Source organism: Pan paniscus, chromosome 10, assembly GCF_029289425.2.
Source record: "Pan paniscus chromosome 10, NHGRI_mPanPan1-v2.0_pri, whole genome shotgun sequence".
Taxonomy (NCBI): domain Eukaryota; kingdom Metazoa; phylum Chordata; class Mammalia; order Primates; family Hominidae; genus Pan; species Pan paniscus.
In genome coordinates, this window is record NC_073259.2 from 111812287 (window position 1) to 111835362 (window position 23076).

The window sequence follows — 23076 nt, forward strand, 5'->3', positions numbered from 1 at the left end:
CTAAAATTATCCTAAATAAAAGGCTTATTAAAACAAAAAGCTGGCCGGGCACGGTGGCTCACGCCTGTAATCCCAGCACTTTGGGAGGCCGAGGCAGATGGATCACGAGGTCAGGAGATCAAGACCATCCTGGCTAACACGGTGAAACCCCATGTCTACTAAAAAAATGCAAAAAAAAAAAAATTAGCCGGGCATGGTGGCGGGCACCTGTAGTCCCAGCTACTCGGGAGGCTGAGGCAGGAGAATGGCATGAACACAGGAGGCGGAGCTTGCAGTGAGCCGAGATCGTGCCACTGCACTCCAGCCTGGGTGACAGAGCAAGACTCTGTCTCAAAAAAAAAAAAAAAAAAAAAAAAAAAAAAAGGCTGGTAAGATGTGGCAGGAAAAGTGCAGAAAAGATGATGCAAGATAATGTCCGTTCCTGGTTATAAATGTGGTTCTAGAGTCAGATTACTTTTGCGTCTTACCTCCTGGACTGACAAGCTGTGTGACCTGGAGGTGGCTAATTACTCTTTGAGCCCCAGTTTTCTCATTTGTAAAGTGGGCCTCATAATAATGCAGACACCATAGAGTTGTTGTGGGGATTAAAGGAGATCATTCATTGATTCAACCAGTGGTCATTGTGCACCTACTATGTGTTCTTGCAGGTCCCAGGGTTACAACAAAAAGACAGAGTCCCTGCTTTCCTGGTGCTTGTGCACAAGGAGAGAGAGGGGGCAATGCACTGTACAGAAACAAATGCATGGAATTTTTTCAGAGAGCACAAGGAGCCCTGTGAAGAACATAAATCAGGCCAATGTGATAGAAGGGAATGGAAAAGCTACTTATGTAGGGTGGTCAGGGAGGCTGTCTCTGAGGAAGTCACATTTGAACTGAGATGTAAAGGATGAGGTTTCATCATAAGCCTGCATAAAAGCAGGACGTAGCAGTTATTCCCACTGGACAGGAAAGGCACGTTCTCTTGGTCCATCTGAACACCTCCTAGGCTGGACATTGGTCCCATGGGCACTTGGGCATCCTGGGGTCCTAGAGAAGGAACTTTTTCATCTCTTCCCACTCTCCCTCCACAGGGCAAGCACAAGTGTGAGTGTAAAAGTCACTATGTTGGAGATGGGCTGAACTGTGAGCCGGAGCAGCTGCCCATTGACCGCTGCTTACAGGACAATGGGCAGTGCCATGCAGACGCCAAATGTGTTGACCTCCACTTCCAGGGTTAGTGTGACCAGGGCCTATGGCCCAAAGCACCCTCCTCTTCAGGCCTGGGGAAGGGACCCTCAAGGGAAAGAAGAAAAACAAAACAGGCCAAGCCTGGTGGCTTAAGCCTGTAATCCCAATACTTTGGGAGGCCGAGGCAGATGGATCACTTGAGGTCAGGAGTTGGAGACCAGCCCGGCCAACATGGCAAAACCCCATCTCTACTAAAAATACAAAAAATTAGCCGGTTGTGGCAGTGTGCGCCTGTAATCCCAGCTACTTGGGAGGCTGAGGAAAGCGAAAAGCCACATAGAAGTGCAGAGGCATGGGCAATAGGACATCTTGAAACCCAATGGAGGAAGCCAGAAAGGACCCACAAACATAGTTCCTAGCCAAGGCAGAGGGACTTCAGTGGTTCAGAAAGTGACTCAGGGCACTGCACTTTATGGCTAATCAGTATGTACTGGATCTCTCCAGGGTTGGGTTTGTTTGACAGATGTGGTCTCTGGTAGAGACTTTCTGGAGGCTTGAATTGGGCTAGAGGAGCTAGCAAGGCATTTCTGCTGGCCAGGACAGCATGGCCAGGAGAGAATGATCAAGGGTCAGCTGAGAAGGATGAAGCCATGAGGAAGACACATGAAGGCTGTGACCCCCTAGTAGCAGGGTCTGTACTGAGAAGACGAGTGAGATGAGGTTGAAAGAACTAACAATGGACACAGAATAGAGAAACGGAAAGGCTCAGCCATGACATAAAGTTTCCATCCTGAGACCAAATGCAGTGGTGGTGTTGGGTTAAAGCAGCTGGGGAGGGAAGGTGACGAGAGGTTTGAAAGCTTGGTTGGGGATACTCTATGGTCTAGGTACAGGGGCACTTCCAAGCAGAAAGATTTTATGGGCAGTTGCTACTTAGCATGGGGACAAAAATGCACAGCTGGGACCAGCTGATTTGGAAGTTATTTGCCCCTGGGACTGTGAAGTCAAGAAGAGCTTGGCTTTTTCTTTAGGACACAGTTCATTCAGCCTGTCCCACCTGTTCCCAAAGCCCACTTCCAAGTGGAAATCTACCCACCTCATAGAGTGTGGTCCAGCTTCTCCCATGGGCTTTTCTCTTCTGTTTTCTTATGAATGCCAAGAATGTTGGCAGTGATACTAAGTGACTGCGCATCACGTTGGACCTCCCTTCTGTTGGAGCTGTGCGGTTACCATTAGCTTGGGAGAATGCCCCAGCTTTCCCTATAGGCACAGTTACAGAACCATCCCACATTCAGGAGGAAGCGCCTGCCCTCACACGGTTCATAGGAGGGCAAACTGCCTTCATGATTTGCAGCCGATTTGGTAATGTGTGCAGCAGACAGCCTTAAAATAACTCATACTGAGACCTGATGGTTCCGTTTCCAGGACCCCATCCTACAGAAATAATCTGAGAATTGAAAACAGATAAGCATACCCATCCCACCATTATTTAACATCACAGAAAATTAGAAACATATATATCTAATAGTAAATGATGATAAAATATATTGATATACATCTACTCAAATTCATTGTAAGGTATTTTGTTGTCTCAATAAAGAGACAAGGAACACTTTTCCATACTTCTCCAAGCTGTTAAATTGGCGTTTGCTTTTCAGATATGGCCAAGATCATTTGACTTACGCACTGTGCTACTGAAATATGTTCAAACGAGAAAAACTTAGTCTTCTTTGGTGTAGAAAGTATCATTTTTGTGGCATTATACAATGAACTTGACAATATAAAAATGTGACTTGCTTCTTGAACTATTGCTGGTGTCTGCACTGAATTGTTTGGTTAGGAAAGATATCAGCTATGAACCAATGATAAAAATCTTCCAGTATCTTAGGGGGAAATGAATTTTTAAAACTTTTTTAAAAGGCACAGCAGGGGTCAGAAAACACACAGAGCCCTGGGCAGAAACTCACTTTAATGTGTTTTTTATAGCTGTAAAGGTCACAACAAATTTTTCAATTATAAATATGGGGAGGAGGAGAAAATCATGTTACCAGAGAAATTTTATAATTTTGGGATATAATTATGATTTAATGTTGTTTTAAAAAGATTTATGAAAACTACATCGGCAGTATGCTACCACATTTAGAGTATATATAACATGAATAAATAGGAAAGAAGATTGAAAGAATGTCAAATTATATCAAATTAAAAATTTACCAAAAAAAAAGTAAAATTCTAGAAGGAAATACACCAAAATGTTAGCCATGGAGTAATGATTATTTCTGGAGAATAGAATTTTAGGTGGTTTTTGCTTATTATTTTACTTTTCTGTATTGCCCTAATTTCTACAATGAACATATGCTAGTTTTATAGTTAGAAAAGAAATATTTTAAATGATGTACTTCAACATAACTTGAAGGGAAAGTGGCTTCTGGAGACACCCTGGGGTATAGCTGGCCTTCGTTTTGAAAGTCCTTCAGAGTCCATTGTTGGAAACACTGCCAACCTGGTGGGCTGACCTGGGCGATTCCTCCTCTTCCTCATCCAGATACCACTGTTGGGGTGTTCCATCTACGCTCCCCACTGGGCCAGTATAAGCTGACTTTTGACAAAGCCAGAGAGGCCTGTGCCAACGAAGCTGCGACCATGGCAACCTACAACCAGCTCTCCTATGCCCAGAAGGTGGGTCTTCAGTTAGCAGATTCTGTGCAGACAGAGTCTGCAGGGGCGGAAGTGCAGCCCCTTCTTAAGATGGGGGAGACTTGAGCTGTTGCCTTCAAGCAAGGGAGTGCAGGTAGCTCCTGGAACAATGCTAACAGTCACCATGTCCATTTATTGGGCATCTATTATGTGTCAGGGACTGTGCAGGGTACTTCGTGGATATTATTGTTCATCCTTACAACATCTCTGGAGGCAGAGCAGGTGTTACTTACTAGTCCCATTTTACAGATAGGGAAACTGAGGCTTAGAAAGTTTAAGTACAGTGCCTGATGTCACCCAGCCAAGAGGTGGCAGATCCAATATTTAAGGGTAGACCTGACTCTTAAAAGTCTATTTCAACCATGACATTCAATTGCCAAGGCAGAAGTGAAGACTGGAAGTGCATCCCTCACAGCTGGAAACCAGAAAGACAGCAATACCCACGAGCCTAGGGTGGATCTCCCCGAACCCACAAAACAGTGGAGTTTCCCTGGAATAGCTGGGGCTCTCTGTGGCTGGAGGGACTGTGAAAAGAAAAAAGAGACTGCACAAGCTTTCAGATATGGCAGGAAGGAAACGGAGCTCTTTGATCAGGTGCTGCTCTCTTAACCTCTAAAACTAGAAGTCCTACCCATTTGGAAAAGCTAGCAGGTTGGAGTTCCAGGCTGGTGGTTTATCACTGGGAGCAGAGGAGATGAATGCCTAGTAGGTATGATTTTAAAGCCCCTTCTCCAACCTCCATCACTAACAAATCTCTACTTTTTCAGACCTGGTATTCCTTTACCAAGGAATAAAGCCTTTGATGCCAGGACCCAGACTCAAGGAGAATCTGAATCTCTGCTCTCCTGCTTGCTGGTCATGTGGCCTTGATCAAGCCACTAAAATCTCTGACTTACCTGGAATGTTTGTGGAAGGACTAAATGTAATATGGCACACAGTAGGAACTCAATTTTTAAGATTATTAAAAGATCTGGAATAGTAGACCACCTGGGTTTGAATGCCAGTTCTGCCATTTTCCAGCTGTGTGACTTTGAGCAAGTTACTTCTCTTTGCCTCAATTTTCTCAATTGTATAAGGATTTAAAAAGTTCCCACCTCATAGGGTTGATTGAGAGTTAAAGGTGTTGACACATGAAAAACTCTTGCAAGAGAACCTGACCCCAGATAAGCTCCCAATAAGTCTTATGATGATGATGGTGGTTGTGGTGATTATGATAATGGTGGTGGTGATGATGGGGAGGATGACAATAATTATAATAACGATGAGAGCAATGATGATATTATGATGAAGAATTAGAGTTCTAGGCCAGGCGTGGTGACTCACGCCTGTAATCCCAGCACTTTGGGAGCCAGAGGCGGGTGGATCACTTGAGGTCAGGAGTTTAAGACCAGCCTGATCATGGAGAAACCCAATCTCTACTAAAATACAAAAATTAGCTGCACATGGTGGTGCACACCTGTAATCCCAGCTACCCAGGAGGTTGAGACAGGACAATTGCTTAAACTTGGGAAATGGAGGTTGCAATGAGCCAAGATCATGCCACTGCCCTTTAGCCTGGGTGACAGAGCAAGACTCCACCTCAAAAAAAAAAAAAAAAAAAAAAAATTAGAGTTCTATCATCAGAGTTCTATCAACCCATTAGCAGAAAAATTTGCACCTAGTATAAATGGATGACAGCAAATTCTTTCTCAAGAGCAGAGAGAAGAGAAATGAGTATGAAAGACCTGGGCACCTACAAGAGAGGACACTTTTGTTCACCCAGTGGCTCAATCAATCAACATCTAATGACCACCTACTGTGTGCCAGGCACAGAGGTGCAATAGGCAAAGTGAGACTTTATGGGTTTTATGGCCTAATAGGGGAATCAGACATTAACCAAATGATGCCACAACACATGAACTTGCAGTTGACCCATGGCCCTGTCTGTATCCCTGCAGGCCAAGTACCACCTGTGCTCAGCAGGCTGGCTGGAGACCGGGCGGGTTGCCTACCCCACAGCCTTCGCCTCCCAGAACTGTGGCTCTGGTGTGGTTGGGATAGTGGACTATGGACCTAGACCCAACAAGAGTGAAATGTGGGATGTCTTCTGCTATCGGATGAAAGGTAACTGCCCCAGCTACACTTCAGGTTCTGGGCCATGCAGCTGCTGAGCAATCCTCAGCCTGGCCAGTCACTCCCCAAGCAGAAGCAGTGCAGCCCTGGCCCCTGCCTTACTTGTGTGGGACCCTGTGTGCCTCTGCCCTCCAGATGTGAACTGCACCTGCAAGGTGGGCTATGTGGGAGATGGCTTCTCATGCAGTGGGAACCTGCTGCAGGTCCTGATGTCCTTCCCCTCACTCACAAACTTCCTGACGGTATGTACCATGTCTGCTTGGTTTGCCTCAGGCAGGGAGGGGTTGCCTCATAGCAGGTATTAGAGGGGTGAGGCCTTAAGCTGAAGGCCACAGTCACAGTTAAGAGCATGGGTGCTGGACCACCTTGCCTGAATCTAAAGCCTAGTTTTGCCACTCACTTGTAAAACCTTAAAGAAGTTACTTTCCTCTCTGGCACTCAATTTCCTCATCTATAAAATGGAGATGGTAGTAGCATCAACCATGTAGGGTCATTGTGATCATTAAATGAGTTAATAGTTGTGAAGCATTTAGACCTGTGGTCTGTACATGGAAAATTCTATGTTCTTGTGAGCTGGTATTATCATCTCTGTTTGTATCTGCAACAGTTTAAGAGCATGATCTACACAAATGAGACATTCTTTAATCCTCTTCATGGATGTAGTTAGCTAAGCCTGCCTGGTGATCACCCAGTGAGCCAAATTACAATGGAGTCAATTTGCGTCTTGCACTGCACTTAAAGTCACGTCAATATTCTACAAGTCATATCCAGCGAAGAGAAAGCCTCATCTGGAGAAAGGTTTGGTGCTGACTGATCAAAGAACTGACCTAACAGTAATAATGACAACAACAATAACAACAGCTAACATTTCTTGAGCATTTAAGAGGACATTTCATTCAAGCCATAGAATGTAAGTTCCATAAGGGAAAGGATTTTCGTTGCCTTGACCACCATTGTCTCCCCAAACCCTCAGATAGCAGTTGGCACATGACAGATGCTCCATAAATACTTGTTAGAAGGACTAAATCCTCATGCAACTGTATAAGGCCACTTCTATATCAATGTTTTAGATGAAGAAACTGAGGCTTAGCAAGGCCAAGGACACAGCCTAACTCATCAGAGCTGGGCTCAATCTCAGACTGCCTGGTTCCAGCCTCCCCCTCATGCTTTAGAGTACGGAACAAGGACAGCCTGGGCCACTGTTCCGAGTAGAATCTACAGTCAGTGACCGCAGGAGAAAAGGGCACTGAGCATGAGTATAGGGCTTGTAGGATCCATGTGGAAGTTAGACCAAGGACCCCAAAATGGAGTCTCTGTCCACAGACCAAAGATATCCATCTCACTGGTCTAAAAATCAGGACCACCATTAAATACACTAGAGATGAACACCCACACTAATCTTTCTGCTGTGTGGGAGCCTGGCTTACAACAGCATTTCAAAGAAAAGACGGTGTCAGAACAAAACATTTTCAGCAAATTACCTACCTTCTCTGGGCCTCAGTAGCCCAGAAGGAGGGGGAAAAAAAAAATATATATATATATATATATATAAAATATATATTAAAGTATGTAAATATATATTTTTTAAATTATATATTTATATATATTTTGTTTGTTTGTTTTCTTAAGAGAGTCTTGTTGTGTTGCCCAGGCTGGAGTACAGTGGCATGATCTCGGCTCATGGCAGCCTCAACCTCCTGGGCTCAAGGGCTCCTCCCACCCCAGCCTCCAGAGCAGCTGGGACTACAGGCACACACCACCACACTGGCTAATTTTTTAACTTTTTGTAGAGATGGACTCTTACTATGTTGCCCAGGCTGGTCTCAAACTCCTGTGCTCAAGCTGCTCTCTCACCTCAGCCTCCCAAAGTGCTGGGATTATAGGTGTGAGCCACCACACCCAGCCTGATCAGTGAATATTTAGCACTTACCATGTGCTTGAGATATATCAGTGAACAAGCAAGCAAACAATAAATGGAACAAACACGTCAATAGTATTGAGTGCTAGAAGATGATAGATCCAGATCCTATGGAAAAAGTGGAGCAGGGCTGGGGGGGCACCCCAGGGTCCCCCTTCTGTCTGAAGTGATGGGGGAAGGCTTTGGGGAGAAAGTGACATGTAAGCAAAGTGTAAACAGGGGAGAGGGAGTGAGCCATGCAGACTTAGGGGAAGAACATTCCAGGCAGAAGGAACAGTCCAACAAAGGATGAGCAGCAGGAGCGTGCCAGGCAAGTCTGAGGAAGAGCAGGGAGGCCCCATATGGCTGGAACAGAGTGAGCAAGAGAGGACAAGCTAGGCCCGGGGTCAGAGATGCAACAGCAGCCACAGGCTTTGGGCCTCGTGAGCTGTTATGAAGACTTGGACTGTTCCTCTGAGTGAAGTGGGGGGCCACTGCAGGATTTTGAGAAGACTCGAGATTTGATGCACCTTTCAAAGGGCTGCTCAAGCAGCCACATGGAGGATGGGCTGTGACGTGGCTGTGTCTTAAACCATAGGATTCACTGAGGAAAGGAAAAGTCCTCAAACTCTCCCACGGCGCAGGCAGAAGACACAGCAAAGGAGCAGCAGGCTGAGTTGGCTCACACCATGAATATTCACAGATGGGTGATGCCCTGGGACCTTCTTCAGCCACCCAGGTCCCTGCACACCAGGGCTGGCCCCTCTGATGACTTCCTTCTTCTCCCCAGGAAGTGTTGGCCTATTCCAACAGCTCAGCTCGAGGCCGTGCATTTCTAGAACACCTGACTGACCTGTCCATCCGCGGCACCCTCTTTGTGCCACAGAACAGTGGGCTGGGGGAGAATGAGGTGAGTTGAGTCCCTGGTGCCTTTGCTTTAGACTAGCATGTTATCTGTCACCACAACAATGCTGTGTCACAAATTACCTGAAAACTCAGTGGCTACACATTTATTTAGCTCACAGATCATCTGCAGATCAGTTGGCCACTCCCTTGGTCGTGGCACACTCGGGTCTGAGACCAGCTGTCAGCTGCTCTAGCTGGGCCATCAATGGCTCTGCTCCATGGAACTCTCATCGTCCAACAGGCTAGCCCAGGCGAGTTCTCAGGGCAATGGCAGGGAGTGAGAGAGGCGAGAGTAGGCCCTGTCCCGACAGTGCTTTCTCAAGCCTCTGTTTGGTCACATTTGCTAATGTGCCCCTGGCCTGATAGGTCACATGACTGAGCCCAAAGTCAGCATGGGGGGCAAAGGGCCAGGGGTGCAGGGAGTGGGGAAGAACCAGGGCCACTGATGCAATCTGTGTTCCACACCAACCTTCATATCACGGCACACAGAGGATTGGCGGTATTTATTCAATTCACGCACAGGTGGCTGACCTGAGGCTCCAACAGCCCCACCAGCCACCTGAGGGCTGAGGAAAGCAATACCTCTGCCTACCTCAAGACACCGCTGGAAAGCTCTGCTCTAGACAATACAAATGACATTCAATCCCCCATCCTAGCTATAGATGGCCTCTGGCAGAGCCCAGACAACCAGAAGCCTAAGAAAACCTTGACATTTCCTGATCTCCACATGGAGGCAGGAAAGCCTAGGCCATGAGAAGCAATTTTCTTCGTCATCCCCATCATTAAAAAGACAAAATATTGCTTGGCCTTTGAAGAGCATTCTGTGTTTCTCCTTTTTTCTCAGACCCTGTCTGGGCGGGACATCGAGCACCACCTCGCCAATGTCAGCATGTTTTTCTACAATGACCTTGTCAATGGCACCACCCTGCAAACGAGGCTGGGAAGCAAGCTGCTCATCACTGCCAGCCAGGACCCACTCCAACCGGTACAAAGTCTTCTGGGCTTCTTGGGAGAACGGGAGATAATGCATGCAAAGTTCCTGGCATACAGTAGGTGCTTAATAGATGGCAACTATTATGCAAACATAAACTCTAAACCTGCAGATAGGGGACGGTGTTAACTGCCCACTACAGCATACCACACTGACAATTGGGCAGCCCCTACCCCTTGGGAAATAGGGCAGCTTCAGAAGCTGGTAATGGGGAAGGATAATGAACCCATTTTAAAGCTGATTCTCCGCCTTCATTTTGGTCAGCTTGTCAGCCTATTCCAGGCATTAACATGAGCTCCAAAGTCAAATGACCCCAGTATGAATCCCAGTTCTGCCACTTGCTAACTGTAAGGACTTAAACAAGTTATCCAGCTTCCCTGTGTCTCAATTTCCCCATCTGAAAAATCAGGATGATGGTGATGGTGGTGATGGTGATGATACAGGTCATTATTTTCATGATTGTGATACAAGGGAGGGAAAACTTATTCTACCGTCTTAGGGTCTGTGGCTGGGCCTGAGAATTAAATAGACATACGATAAATAGGAGAGAAGCATACACATTTTATTTAATCTTTTATGTGAATCAAGGGAACCCTCATATGGAAAATAGAGACCCAAAGAACAGTTGGGATCAAGAGCTTATTTGCTTTTTAAAGAAATGATACATTTGTGGAAAACTGATCAAATAAAGAGCTTTAGGCTAAGGGCAGTAAATTGTGGCATGACAAAGAAATAGATGGTGGATATGAGTGGAAGATAAGGAGTATTTCAGTAGATTTGTTTGTACAGATCCATTTCGTCATCTACTCCCAGTCTCCAGTAAGGATGTTCTTCTCTTCTGGAACAGAAGGGGCACTTTCTCACGGGAAATTGTATTACCTGCTTTTAGGGAGACAGCAGGTCAGGGAACCCTTCCTGCAACTGCCGTTTCTCAAGTGACTTCTGCTCAAAATAACTAATAATGCCACAATGGTGTGTGGGGGGTGGTTTTTTGTTGTTTTTTAGACAGTCTCTCGCTCTGTCACCCAGGCTAGAACACAGTGGCACAATCTCGGTTCACTGCAACCTCCCCCTCCCGGATTCAAGCGATCCTCCTGCCTCAGCCTCCCGCGTAGCTGGGACTACAGGTGCCCACCACCACACTCAGCTAATTTTTGTGTTTTTAATAGAGATGGGGTTTTGCCATGTTGGCCAGGCTGGTCTTGAACTCCTGGCTTCAAGTGACATGCCTGCCTCGGCCTTCCAAAGTGCTAGGATTACAGGGGTGAGCTACCATGCCCAGCCCAAAATGGCGTTATTTTGGGGTGACATGTCCTAAGCCCCTTCAGTGTGGATGATGGTGATGATACTGATGGAGATGACCGTGGGGGTAGCGGTGGAGGTGGTGATAACCATGATGTCGGATTCAGGTTCTGAGACATGCAGAGAGTAGTGCCTGACAGGTAGCAAGTGCTTAATAAATATTGGTTTTAAATATTTATCTCATTAAATGATTTCTATTTAAGAGCAGTTTAGACTAGTGTCTCTCAAAATTTAATGTGCATTTGAATCTGCTGGAGATTTGTTAAAATGAAGATGTGATTCAGCAGGGGAGGAGGCACAGGGCCTCAGCTTCTGCCCACACAAGCCAGGAAATCACACTGGGACATCACTTAAAATACAGCTTTTCTAACAGTGTGGTGTGATGTTCAGTGCATGGACTCAGAGTCCACAGGCATGGGGTTTGCCACTTACTCCCTGGGTGATCTGGGTCAGGCCACTTTCCTTCTGATCACTCATCTGTCAGACAAGTGGGTTGGACAAATGACCCATAAGGTTCTCTGCAGCCCTCAGATCAGCTTGTTGGCACAGGACAATTAATGTGTTCTGGGCTGTCCAGAGGGTGAGGAGAAGTCCTGGGCTGCCTATCAGTGGAGACAAACCTGAAACATGGGCTCAGGGGCCTTGGGAAAACCGAACAACTTCCCTCCATGGAGGGCTGCCCACTCGGAGAGTAAAAGCCATCAACCCTCTTCTCATTTCCCTAGACGGAGACCAGGTTTGTGGATGGAAGAGCCATTGTGCAGTGGGACATCTTTGCCTCCAATGGGATCATTCATGTCATTTCCAGGCCTTTAAAAGCACCCCCTGCCCCCGTGGTGAGTATCCAGGGTCCCTGATAACGGGCCAGGAGGAGCCCCGGTGCCCACTCACCAACAGGCAAACCATTACCAGAAGCCCTGTCCTCCTCCCTCTTCCTCCAGAGACTGGAGGAGCCTCCAGCCTCCAACCTCCAAGGTAGCTGGCTTCAGGACCGCCCAACCCTGCTTCCTGCCATCCCCACTCCCAAGCATTAGCAACACAGCACCAGTCACCATTAATATCTGTTGAATGAAAGGGGGAGGATGGGCCAACAAAGGAAGCGCTGGAAGGGGAGTGAGAAATCCTAAGCTATGGTTTGGCCCCTCCACTTGGTAGCATCTCTGAGTCCCAATTTTCTCATCTGCAAAATGGGGCTCATAATGCCTCCCTCCTGGGTTTTGGGGAGGATTGTAAGTTAGAAATGGAAAACACTTAGAACAGCCCCTGACACACAGTACATGCTATATAAAAGTTGGTGATGGTGGTTGTTAGTATTCTTTTTTGCAAAAGCATGAGGGGAGAGGTGAGCTGCTGGAGAGTTCCATAGCATAGTGGTTAAGCACAGAAGCTCCAAAGCCAGACTGGGTTCAAAGCCCACTTCCACCACTGACTGGCTGTGTGATATCGGGCAAGTGCTTCACCTCTCTGTGCCCCAGTTCTCCCACAATAATAACTCTCCCTATCTCTTTGGGTTATTATTCACACTTCAATGGGTTATTTCACAGAAGGTTATTAGACCCTGGCAGTAATAAGGGCCAGATACATGTTAACATGTCAGTATTTTTATCCCCACTGGCTCCAGAATGCCTCGGGCCACCAAGGGTTCCCCTTTTGGGGAGTCAGAAGTTTTAAGAATGGGCCCCTTTCCTTTCTTTGTGTTCAGACCTTGACCCACACTGGCTTGGGAGCAGGGATCTTCTTTGCCATCATCCTGGTGACTGGGGCTGTTGCCTTGGCTGCTTACTCCTACTTTCGGATAAACCGGAGAACAATCGGCTTCCAGCATTTTGAGGTAAGAGAGAAAAATGGGAACATGATGATGGGGTCCTCTCCAAAAACCCAGTCCCTGGACCTGGGCTGCTTCAGTCGGTGGCTGCGCCAGAGTCCTCACCCAGAAGCAGTGTGTCACACAGTAGCAGGGGCGGCCACCCACCCCACGCTTACTGCTGCTTGGATGGGGTCCCTGCCCTTAGGAGGAACAGCAGTGGTGGTTCCAAGCCCCTCCTTCTGGCTGAGACAGGGCTTGGCAAGGAGAGAACCCACCCTGAGCCTCTGTGCCAGGGGTTTGGCCTGGAGGCACATTCACTAGGACCTAGGAGTCTTGTTTACCTTGGAGGATTCACTGCACAAGCACACCCCATGACCTAGCTTGGGCTTCAAGACAGGCTCTGAGAACTGGGGGACAGGGCTAGGGACCCTACACAGCCAGAGGCTTTATGCTGCAGCCAGTGACACTGATTTCTATTTGAACAGTTGAGTCCACATCCCAATCAGCAGCCAGCTCTTGGCTGGCTGTGTAAGAATATGGCCGGGGCAGCAGCACAGCAGTTGAGCATCTTTCCTTATGGACTTTGTCCTCCTCTCTGGCCCACCCTCTCCTCAAAACACTCCTGGTAAAGGCTGTGGTGCAGAGCCCCCAAGCAGCAGTTTGCTGCCTTCTGGCAGACAGCTTGCATATTTATAAGCTCCAGGGAAAATCTCAAAATCCCCATTTTTAGCAAAAGTGTATAGGCTGTATGACTGCATTTATATTAAGTTGAAGGACAGGCAACACCACTTCAGGGTGATGGGAGTCAGAACAGCAGTTACCCTGGGTGGCAGGCACCGGCAGGCTAAGAGCATGTGAACACATCCTGGGGTATGGAAATGCCCTATGTGCCGATTTGGTGGTGATCACAAATGGGTAGACATCGGTAAGATGTCACTGAGCTGAATCTAAAGGTTGGTAAATTTTATTATATGTGAATCATCTCTCAACAAAGTACTGTTAAAAAAGGAAAAGCTCCCAGAGGCAAAGGGTGGCTTGCTTTACCTGCCAACTTGGCTGAGACGCTCCTGCTTTGGGGATGCTCCTGGCTTTCATGCTTGTCTTTCCAAACAGTCGGAAGAGGACATTAATGTTGCAGCTCTTGGCAAGCAGCAGCCTGAGAATATCTCGAACCCCTTGTATGAGAGCACAACCTCAGCTCCCCCAGAACCTTCCTACGACCCCTTCACGGTGAGTTTGCATTCTTATCTAGGAATAGGTTCCCTTGGGGTACAGGGGAATGATGTCTTTTAGGAAATTTCAGTGGAGATCTTTGTACCAAAGAAGGTTCATTTCTAGAATGTATGTCAGGTAACAAGCCTAAAAGCCAGTTTTGCAAGCTGACTGAAGCCAGTGTGGTTGTTCAGAGTTCCTGGGTTCTCTTGGGTAGACAGCAGAATCCTTGAACAAACAGAGATCAGGGGAGAACAAGAGGTTGTTATCCAAGCCCAATCTCATGACCAGGTGAGATGCCACGGTGAAAAAAAGTCTTGGGCTGAATTCTGCTGCAATCATTTATGAGGTAGCAGGTGCAAAACAAGATGGAAAAAGGATTTTTCCTTTAGATGTCCTTTTTTTTCTTTGAGATGGAGTCTCACTCTGTCACCCAGGCTGGAGTGCAGTGGCACGATCTCGGCTCATCGCAACCTCTGCCTCCCGAGTAGCTGGGATTACAGGCGCATACCACCATGCCCAGCTAATTTTGTATTTTTAATACAGACAGGGTTTCTCCATGTTGGTCAGGCTGGTCTCGAACTCCCAACCTCAGGTGATACGCCCGCCTCGGCCTCCCAAAGTGCTGGGATTACAGGCGTGAGCCACTGCACCTGGCCTTAGATGTCCTTTAAACTTACTTACACTGACATTGTTGTCCAAGATTTTACTGCTTGTTGTCAGAGCTGCTGCTTTCTTGCTTTTGGACCTATTTTTCTTTGATGAGGCCTTATAGTATATATGGGTGGGTGTTCTGCTCTGGTCTTTCAGAAGGGGACCATTTATCTCTAGAGTCAGTGATGCTTTAGCTTGGCTGGGGCCTCCATTGACATCAATCCAGGGGGACCCCTTGGCAGGGTACCCCATACATAACACATGTGGAAGTACATCCTGCCTGTAGTTTAATACCAGTTCTCGACTGAAAAAAATACATAGGAATAGAACTTAATTTTTCTTTTTATAAAAGGAGAGAAATGTTTTCTTCCACCATGTTGAAGTTTGTATAGTGTAACAGATGTTATTATTTTTCCAAAGTAAACCAAGGTAAATATCTTGTGGTTCTTCATGCCTGTGGTAACAGATTTAATATAAATGCAATAGACTGAAAAATAACCAGATTGCAAATCATATTTTTTTAATCAAACCCATGTAAAGGCTTCTGGTTCACATTTCAAGGGTAAGTTCAGGCCGGGTGCAGTGGCTCATGCGTGTAATCCCAGCACTTTCGGAGGCCAAGGCAGGTGGATCACCTGAGGTCAAGAGTTCAAGACCAGCCTGGCCAACATGGTGAAATCCCATGTCTACTAAAAATACAGAAATTAATACAGAAATTAGGCAGAAGCGGTGGTGCCCGCCTGTAATCCCAGCTACACGGGAGGCTGAGGCAACAGAATCGCTTGAACTGGGAGGCGGAGGTTGCAGTGAGCAGAGATTGCGCCACTGCACTCCAGCTTGGGCAGCAGAGCAAGACTCTGTCTCAAAAAAAAAAAAAAAAAAAAGGGAGGTGGTAAGTTCAGCTAAATTACATTTGTTAACTAAGTACTGTTATGCTGAAATCACCTTCATTTAAAAAGCAGAAACAAATGCATACATCCTCTCCAATGCACCCCATGCCTACCCTGTTGTCTGTCCCCTTCTGAGGGCTCTATCAGCACCATGCATGAAAGATTTACCTGAGGCAGGTGAGAAAGTAGCCTAAATGCAGGATTCAGCTAAACCTACTATTCAGACTACATGGCAAAAACATTCCGGAATCCTAAGCATAAGGTACCAGCTTACAAAGTGACGTGCTACATTCTCACGCCTTTGACACTATTTTTAGTGACTCCAGACACATTTACCACCACTAGTTTTACCCATGAAAAGCCATTTCTAGCATCTATTATGCTAATTGACAAAGCCTGGGTGCCAGTCAGAGCTAAAGTCAGCAGAAGGCTTGGCATGGCCACCTCTAGAGTGTGGCCTTTTTTAGGCAGGGTCCTGGTGTGTCACGCAGGCTGGAGTGCAGCAGCACCATCAGGGCTCACTGCAAGCCTCAGGTGATCCTCCCACCTTGGCCTCCCGAGTAGCTGGGCCTACAGGCATGTGCCACCTAATTTTTGTATTTTTTATAGAGATAAGGTTTCACCGTGTTGCTCAGGCTGGTCTCGAACTCCTGAGCTCAAGTGATCCGCCTGCCTCAGCCTCCCGAAGTGCTGGGATTACAGGCGCGAGCCACCATGCCCGGCTGAGCGGGGTTTCTATTACACTCTCTCAGGCACTCAAGAGCCACCACTGGTTCAAGATGAATTTTCAAACCGAAAGGAGTTTTTATAATATTATTAGCCACCTTTTGTGAGGTGCTTATACCTTGCTAAATGTAGGCTCTAATTTAATCCTCCTACCTCCCTGTGAGGTATATTATGACCCTTTGTAGATGAAGAAACTGCAGCCGAGTTGGGATGATTTGTCTTGGGCCACCCAGCTTCAAGCAGGAGAGACTAAAACAGGTGGCCCTACCCCCAGCCCATCCTGCCTCCCAACACAAGGCAGCAGCACAAACGAACACGCCCAGCACATACGTGTTCACAGCACTCAGGGAGAGTCATGCCTCAGACCAGTGGCCACCAGAAAGATTCAACTAGGACTCAACACACAGAATGCCCTGCCCCCTTACAACCCTCTCTTTTCCAGGACTCTGAAGAACGGCAGCTTGAGGGCAATGACCCCTTGGGGACACTGTGAGGGCCTGGACGGGAGATGCCAGCCATCACTCACTGCCATCTGGGCCATCAACTGTGAATTCTCAGCACCAGTTGCCTTTTAGGAACGTAAAGTCCTTTAAGCACTCAGAAGCCATACCTCATCTCTCTGGCTGATCTGGGGGTTGTTTCTGTGGGTGGGAGATGTGTTGCTGTGCCCACCCAGTACAGCTTCCTCCTCTGACCCTTTGGCTCTTCTTCCTTTGTACTCTTCAGCTGGCACCTGCTCCATTCTGCCCTACATGATGGGTAACTGTGATCTTTCTTCCCTGTTAAGATTGTAAGCCTCCATCTTTGTATCCCAGCCCCTAGCCCAGTGCCTGACACAGGAACTGTGCACAATAAAGGTTTATGGAACAGAAACAAAGTCAACAGAACAAACCTAGTGTTTTGGGACTGCACCAGAGGAGGAGTTGAACTCTGAAGGCAAAATCCACTTCCTGGGGCCTTTTCAATCAATCAGACACCAGCCTTATAAATTCTTCTGAATTTGGTTGTGTTTGCTTCTTTAAGAAGACATGATAATCATAATGAGATGCCACTTCACACCCACGAGGATGGCTAGAATCAAAACAGTAACACGTATTGGAAAGGATGTGGAGAAAATAGAACCCTCATACATTGCTGGTGGGAATCCAAAATAGTACAGCCACTGTAGAAAACAGTTTGGCAAAAAAATAAGTTAAACACAGAGTTACCATATGACCCAAAAATGCCACCCCTAGGTATATATCCAAAAGACAGAAATCAAGATATGTCCGTACAAAAACTTGTACATGCATCTTCACAGTAGCATTATTCATAAAAGCCAAAAAAAGGGAAACAACTCGAATGTCCATCAGCTGAAAAATAAATGAAGCTGTGGTATTCCAAACAATAAAACATTTAGCCCTAAAAAATGAAGTACTGATACATGCAATAGTTCAGATGAACTTTGAAAACATTAAGAAGCCAGTCACAAAGGACCACATATCATATGATTCCATTTATATGAAATGTCTAAAATAGGCAAATTGATGATAGAGACAGAAAGTAGGTTGATTGCCAGGGGAATGAGGAGTGACTGCTAATGGGTATGGGGTTTCTTTTTTGGATGATGAAGAATTCGATAGCAGTGACGGTCGTACCACCTTATGAATATACTAAGAAACACGAAATTGTACACTTTAAAACAGTGAATTTCATGGTATGTTGTTTGTTAGTTATATCTCAAAGAAGACATGATAACTAAATAATACATCATCTTTCCAAATATTACAGGTGAGCTGGCTTTGGGGTCTTTTAAATACAATTAACCTGCCAAAGAATGTTGAAGATGCCCCTCCCATTTGGACACACTGCAAGAGTGATTTGCACCGAGACCCCTTCCTTCAGAAGGCAAAGGGAAACCTTGGCCTGGGTATTAGCCAGGTGTTAGGCACAGTTAAAATTAACACTTGAGGTTGGGCATGGTGGCTCATGCCTGTAATCCCAGCACTTTGGGAGGCTGAGGTGGACGGATCATGAGGTCAGGAGTTTGAGACCAGCCTGACTAACATGGTGAAACCCCATCTCTACTAAAAATACAAAAAAAAAAATAGCTGGGCGTGGTAGCACGGACCTGTAATTCCAGCTACTCACAAGGCTGAGGCAAGAGAATAGCTTGAACCCAGGAGGCAGAGGTTGCAGTGAGCTGAGATCACACCACTGCACTCCAGCCTGGGCAACAGAGCAAGACTCCTTCTCAAAAAAAAAAAAAAAAAAAAAAATTAACACTTGGGATACTACAGCCCATTAAAAAGTTTGAAAACGGCCAGGTGCAGTGGCTCATGCCTATAATCCCAGCACTCTGGGAGGCCCAGGCAGGTGAATCACCTGAGATCAGGAGTTCAAGACCAGCCTGGCCGACATGGTGAAACCCTGTCTCTACTAAAACTACAAAAATTAGCCGGGCGTGGTGGTGCACACCTGTAGTTCCAGCTACTCAGGAGGCTGAGGCAGGAGAATCGCTTGAACCTGAGAGGCGGAGGTTGCAGTGAGCCAAGATCCTGCCACTGCACTCCAGCCTGGGTGACAGAGTAAGACTCCATCCAAAAAAAGAAAGTTTGAAAAAATTGTGTTATCACAAGCAGGGTTTCATACAAACTTGGGGTAGGGAGGGGGAGGGAAAGATGGAGAGATGGGAGAGAGAGGGAGAGGGGGAGAGGGGGAGAGGGGGAGAGGGAGAGAGAGGGAGGGGGAGCGGGAGGGAGGGAGAGGGAAAGGGGGAGGGAGAGGGAGGGAGGGGGAGGGGAGAGAGGGAGGGGGGACAGGGGGGACAGGGAGGGGGGACAGGGAGGGAGGGAGGGGGAGGGGAAGAGGGGGGACAGGGAGGGAGGGAGAGGGAGGGGTAGGGGGAGAGGGGGGACAGGGAGGGAGGGAGAGGGAGGGGTAGGGGGAGGGGGGACAGAGAGGGAGGGGGAGGGGGGAGGGAGAGGGACAGGGAGAGGGAGAGAGAGGGAGGGAGAGAGGGAGAGGGAGGGGAGGGGGGAGAGGGGGGGAGAGAGGGAGGGGGAGGGAGGGGAGGGAGGGGGAGGGAGAGGGAGGGAAAGGAAGAGGGAGGGAGAGGGAGGGAGAGGAAGAGGGAGGGACAGGGAAAGGGACAGAGAGAGGGAGGGAGAGGGAGGGAGAGAGAGAGGGAGGGAGAGGGAGGGAGAGAGGGAGGGAGAGGGAGGGAGAGAGAGAGGGAGGGAGAGGGAGGGAGAGGGAGGGAGAGGGAGAGGGAGGGAGAGGGAGGGAGGGGGGAGGGAGAGAGATGGGGAGGGAGAGGGATGGGGGAGGGAGAGGGAGAGAGAGGGAGAGGGAGAGAGAGGGAAAGGGAGTGAGAGAGAGAGGGAGAGAGAGGGAGAGAGAGGGAGAGGGAGTGAGAGGGAGTGAGAGAGAGAGAGGGAAAGAGAGAGAATACCTTCTGTAGAAACACCTGAGATTTACAACCAGAAGAAACAGGTTCAACTGTAGGCTCCCTTACTTAATAGTTAAGGGAAAAACTTCAACATCACAAGTTTGTTGAGGATGAAGTATCAACTGTATGCAGGCCTTACCGTAGCAGACTGAGGACCCGAAAACACAACTCCACATTAGCTTAGACAGCACAGCAGGTTTACTGTTAGCTGTTACTGGAAGACCCAGAGGAGGGCAGCCTCAGGGTTGATTCCACTCAGAGCCTCGAAGACATCATCGAAGACCCAGTGTCTTCCCACGCTGCCCTCTGAGTGCACCTACAGCAGATTTCCTCGAGGGGATAAAGTGGCCTTGTCAGTTCCATAGAGTGTTACATTCAGGAGAGAGCCTCTCATAGGAGCTGGCTCAGAACAGTGAGGAACTTTCTTTCCTAGAAATGCCCTTCCCCCCAACACACACACACAAACTTGCCCTAGAGTCTGAAGATGCCACATTCCACTGGCACAGGCAAAGGGGATGGGGGATCACCCAGATGGGCTTAGCCTACTCAGGCCCACCCAACCAACTTCTCGCAATAACTGTGTGCCCTTGTTAGTGTTCCTGAAACTCCTGGGGCACAAATTATTTTGCACTGTAGCCTGTCACATGAGGTAATATGAGCCAATCCCCAGCAGGCCCTCAGCATGGGGTGCAGTGCACTAGTGTTGAATTACTTCCCCTTCCCACCTCTTGACAACTCGGTTCCCCACTCCTGAGCCCTGAGGCAAACACCAGCGGAAAACTCCGTCCCCAACACACGTGCCCTGCATGGAGCAGGGTCTTTGCTATGTCCAGTTCCAGAACAGCGCAGGGCACAGAGCAGGCCCTAGGCAAATGGAGCTTGGAGGAGTGCAGGGTCAGTGGGACCCATGCAGACAACTGCCCCTCTCATGGTCCAGGCTCCTTGTTACTGCCCAGCTGGTGGACCCAGGATGCAGGGTGGGAGGCTACAGCTGTTGGCCACCCCAGCTGACTGCCACTAACGCCAGAGGCATAGCTATTCAGAAAGGGATATGGACTGAGCCTCTACCCAACATCTCTTCTTGTCTTACGAGCAGGGAGGAAAAGATCACCTCACCCAACTACTTACAAAGAAATTCTGAAACATTTTTAACGACAAATGTGTTAGCTTGTTAATTGCTAGAATCACCTTAGAAGAAAAGGCATGTGAGAGGAGTGACCAGGGATGACAATTTGCCTCAACTTCCCATACCTGATATTTTTGCTGAGGAGGAAAGTAATGCGAAGGATTGGGGCAGGCAGGCTCAGCCTCTCGGCAGGACTTCCTGGAGGGGCCTGCATGGATGTGCAGCCACGAGGCAGTTTCTCTAAATCTGCAGTTCTTGACCCAGAGCACCTGCTCCTTGGTGACATGAAAAGTAATTCATAGAAAACATGGCCTATCCTCACACGATTTTTTTAAATCAGTGTAATATTCTACACTTCCATTCACTGAAAGAAAACAGTTTATAATGCATCTTTAAGGAAGTATGCTTAGATTTGCCTTTTAAAGCTATATATGTAAACCTGTCATTAAAAAATAAATGAGTGAAGAATTAGAAATGTATATATAATGTTCTATAACAGAAAGACAAAGTAACTTACAATAAAATACATACTTACTTGGTAAAATCTCAGCTACAATTCCAATAGAAGACACAATGAAGACAATTATAATTGCTTAAAACAAATTTGGATTTTAGAAAATATTTGACTAATGAGTTTTTAAATAATTGACTTTTTTTTTTTTTTTTTTTGAGACAGGGTCTCACTCTGTCACCCAGACTGGATTGCAGTAGCTCAATCATGGCTCACTGAGGCCTCAACCTTCTGGGCTCAAGTGATCCTCCAGCCTCAGCCTCCCAAGTAGCTGCTGCTATAGGCACCCATCACCAAACCCAACTAATGTGGTTTATTTTTTGTAGAGATGGGGTTTCACTATGTTACCCAGGCTGGTCTCAAATTCCTGAGCTCAAGCAATCCTCCCACCTTGGCCTCCCTAAGTGCTAGGATTACAAGCATGAGCCACTGCACCTGGCTGACATTTTAAAATAAAGGTTAAGTGCTATGGTCTGAATGTTTGTGACCCCCAAAATTCCTGTGTTGAAATCTTTACCCCCAAGGTGATAACACTAGGAGGGTGGTAAGTGAGCCTGTAAGCCTTTGGGAGGTGATTAAGGGGGAGGGGCATCCTGAAAGGGATTAGTGCCCTTATAATAGAGGCTTCAGAGAGCTCCCTCAACCTATCTACCATGTAGAAGTCACCATCTGTGAACCAGGAAACAGGCCTCACCAGACACCAAATCTGCCGGCACCTTGATCTTGGACTTGCCAGCCTCCTGGGCAGTGAGAAGTAAATTTCTGTTGTTTATAAGCTAAATCAGCATATGGTATTTTGTTATAGCAGCATGAATGGACTCAGACAGTAAGTACAGTCTTACATACGTGCGTCTATATAATCTTCATGGAAATGACCAGTAGAAATGCAGACTGACACGGGTGTGATTCACGACTCAAATGCCAGGAGTGGCCTCCTGTGGACGATGTGCTCTTCTGAAATGACGAACAATTCCTTATAAAGCTCTGAATAAGATGAAGTCAAAATCTGCCTTTGGTTTACATATAGCTGCATTCCTGGAAAATTCAGTATGTTAAAATTATGTCACAAAAATTTTTTGTGGTTACCTATAAAAGAGTTTCTAGGCTTAGAAAATTATAAACATGTTTCCACCTACATGAATTGTATCACGTAGATGTATGTGTAGACAGGGGACCATGCTTCAGTGTACTGGGCTCTCCCTTACAATGCAGGGGGTCTAACATGCCTGGTCCCTGCCCTCAAAATACTAGACATCCCCTCCCCATCACTGCAAAACCCAAGCACCCTGCAACCCACCTCTCCCCACATCTCCAAATTGTCCCCAGGGGGCACTGCTGGCCAAGGTTGGGAATCACCACTGGGGACGGAGGGAAAGGCTGGGTTGAGCTGAGCTCAGGCTCTCCTCTCTGCTGCCTTCACTGCCCAAATAACTGCATTCCACATCATCGGGATTTCTGCTGAGCCAAGCCCAAAGTTCTGGAAGCCCCAAGTGTCTTATAAGCTCGTTCACAACTCCAGGAAAGAGAAGCAGCCCATATTTCAGGCAGAGGAGCAGGCTGTCACTTCCTCTTAGATGACATGCCAAGTTTCCAGAAAATCGCCCCCAAAAAATCAATATGGGGCAGATTTGCTAGTGAGTCCACCAAC

General features: G+C 47.3%; 1 protein-coding gene across 1 annotated transcript in view; it reads left to right on the top strand.

Moving 5' to 3' along the window:
* The window catches only part of STAB2 (stabilin 2), a 95694-nt gene extending 78456 nt beyond the window's left edge, over positions 1-17238 (top strand). Inside the window, exons 39-48 of the mRNA XM_003832569.6 lie at positions 1071-1212; positions 3713-3846; positions 5802-5967; positions 6112-6218; positions 8664-8783; positions 9624-9764; positions 11798-11908; positions 12775-12903; positions 13993-14109; positions 16804-17238. Coding sequence (XP_003832617.5) covers positions 1071-1212; positions 3713-3846; positions 5802-5967; positions 6112-6218; positions 8664-8783; positions 9624-9764; positions 11798-11908; positions 12775-12903; positions 13993-14109; positions 16804-16854 — 1218 coding nt within the window. The 3' untranslated portion in view covers positions 16855-17238. The remainder of the gene's footprint in view (positions 1-1070; positions 1213-3712; positions 3847-5801; positions 5968-6111; positions 6219-8663; positions 8784-9623; positions 9765-11797; positions 11909-12774; positions 12904-13992; positions 14110-16803) is intronic.
* The last annotated feature ends 5838 nt before the right edge of the window (positions 17239-23076 follow it).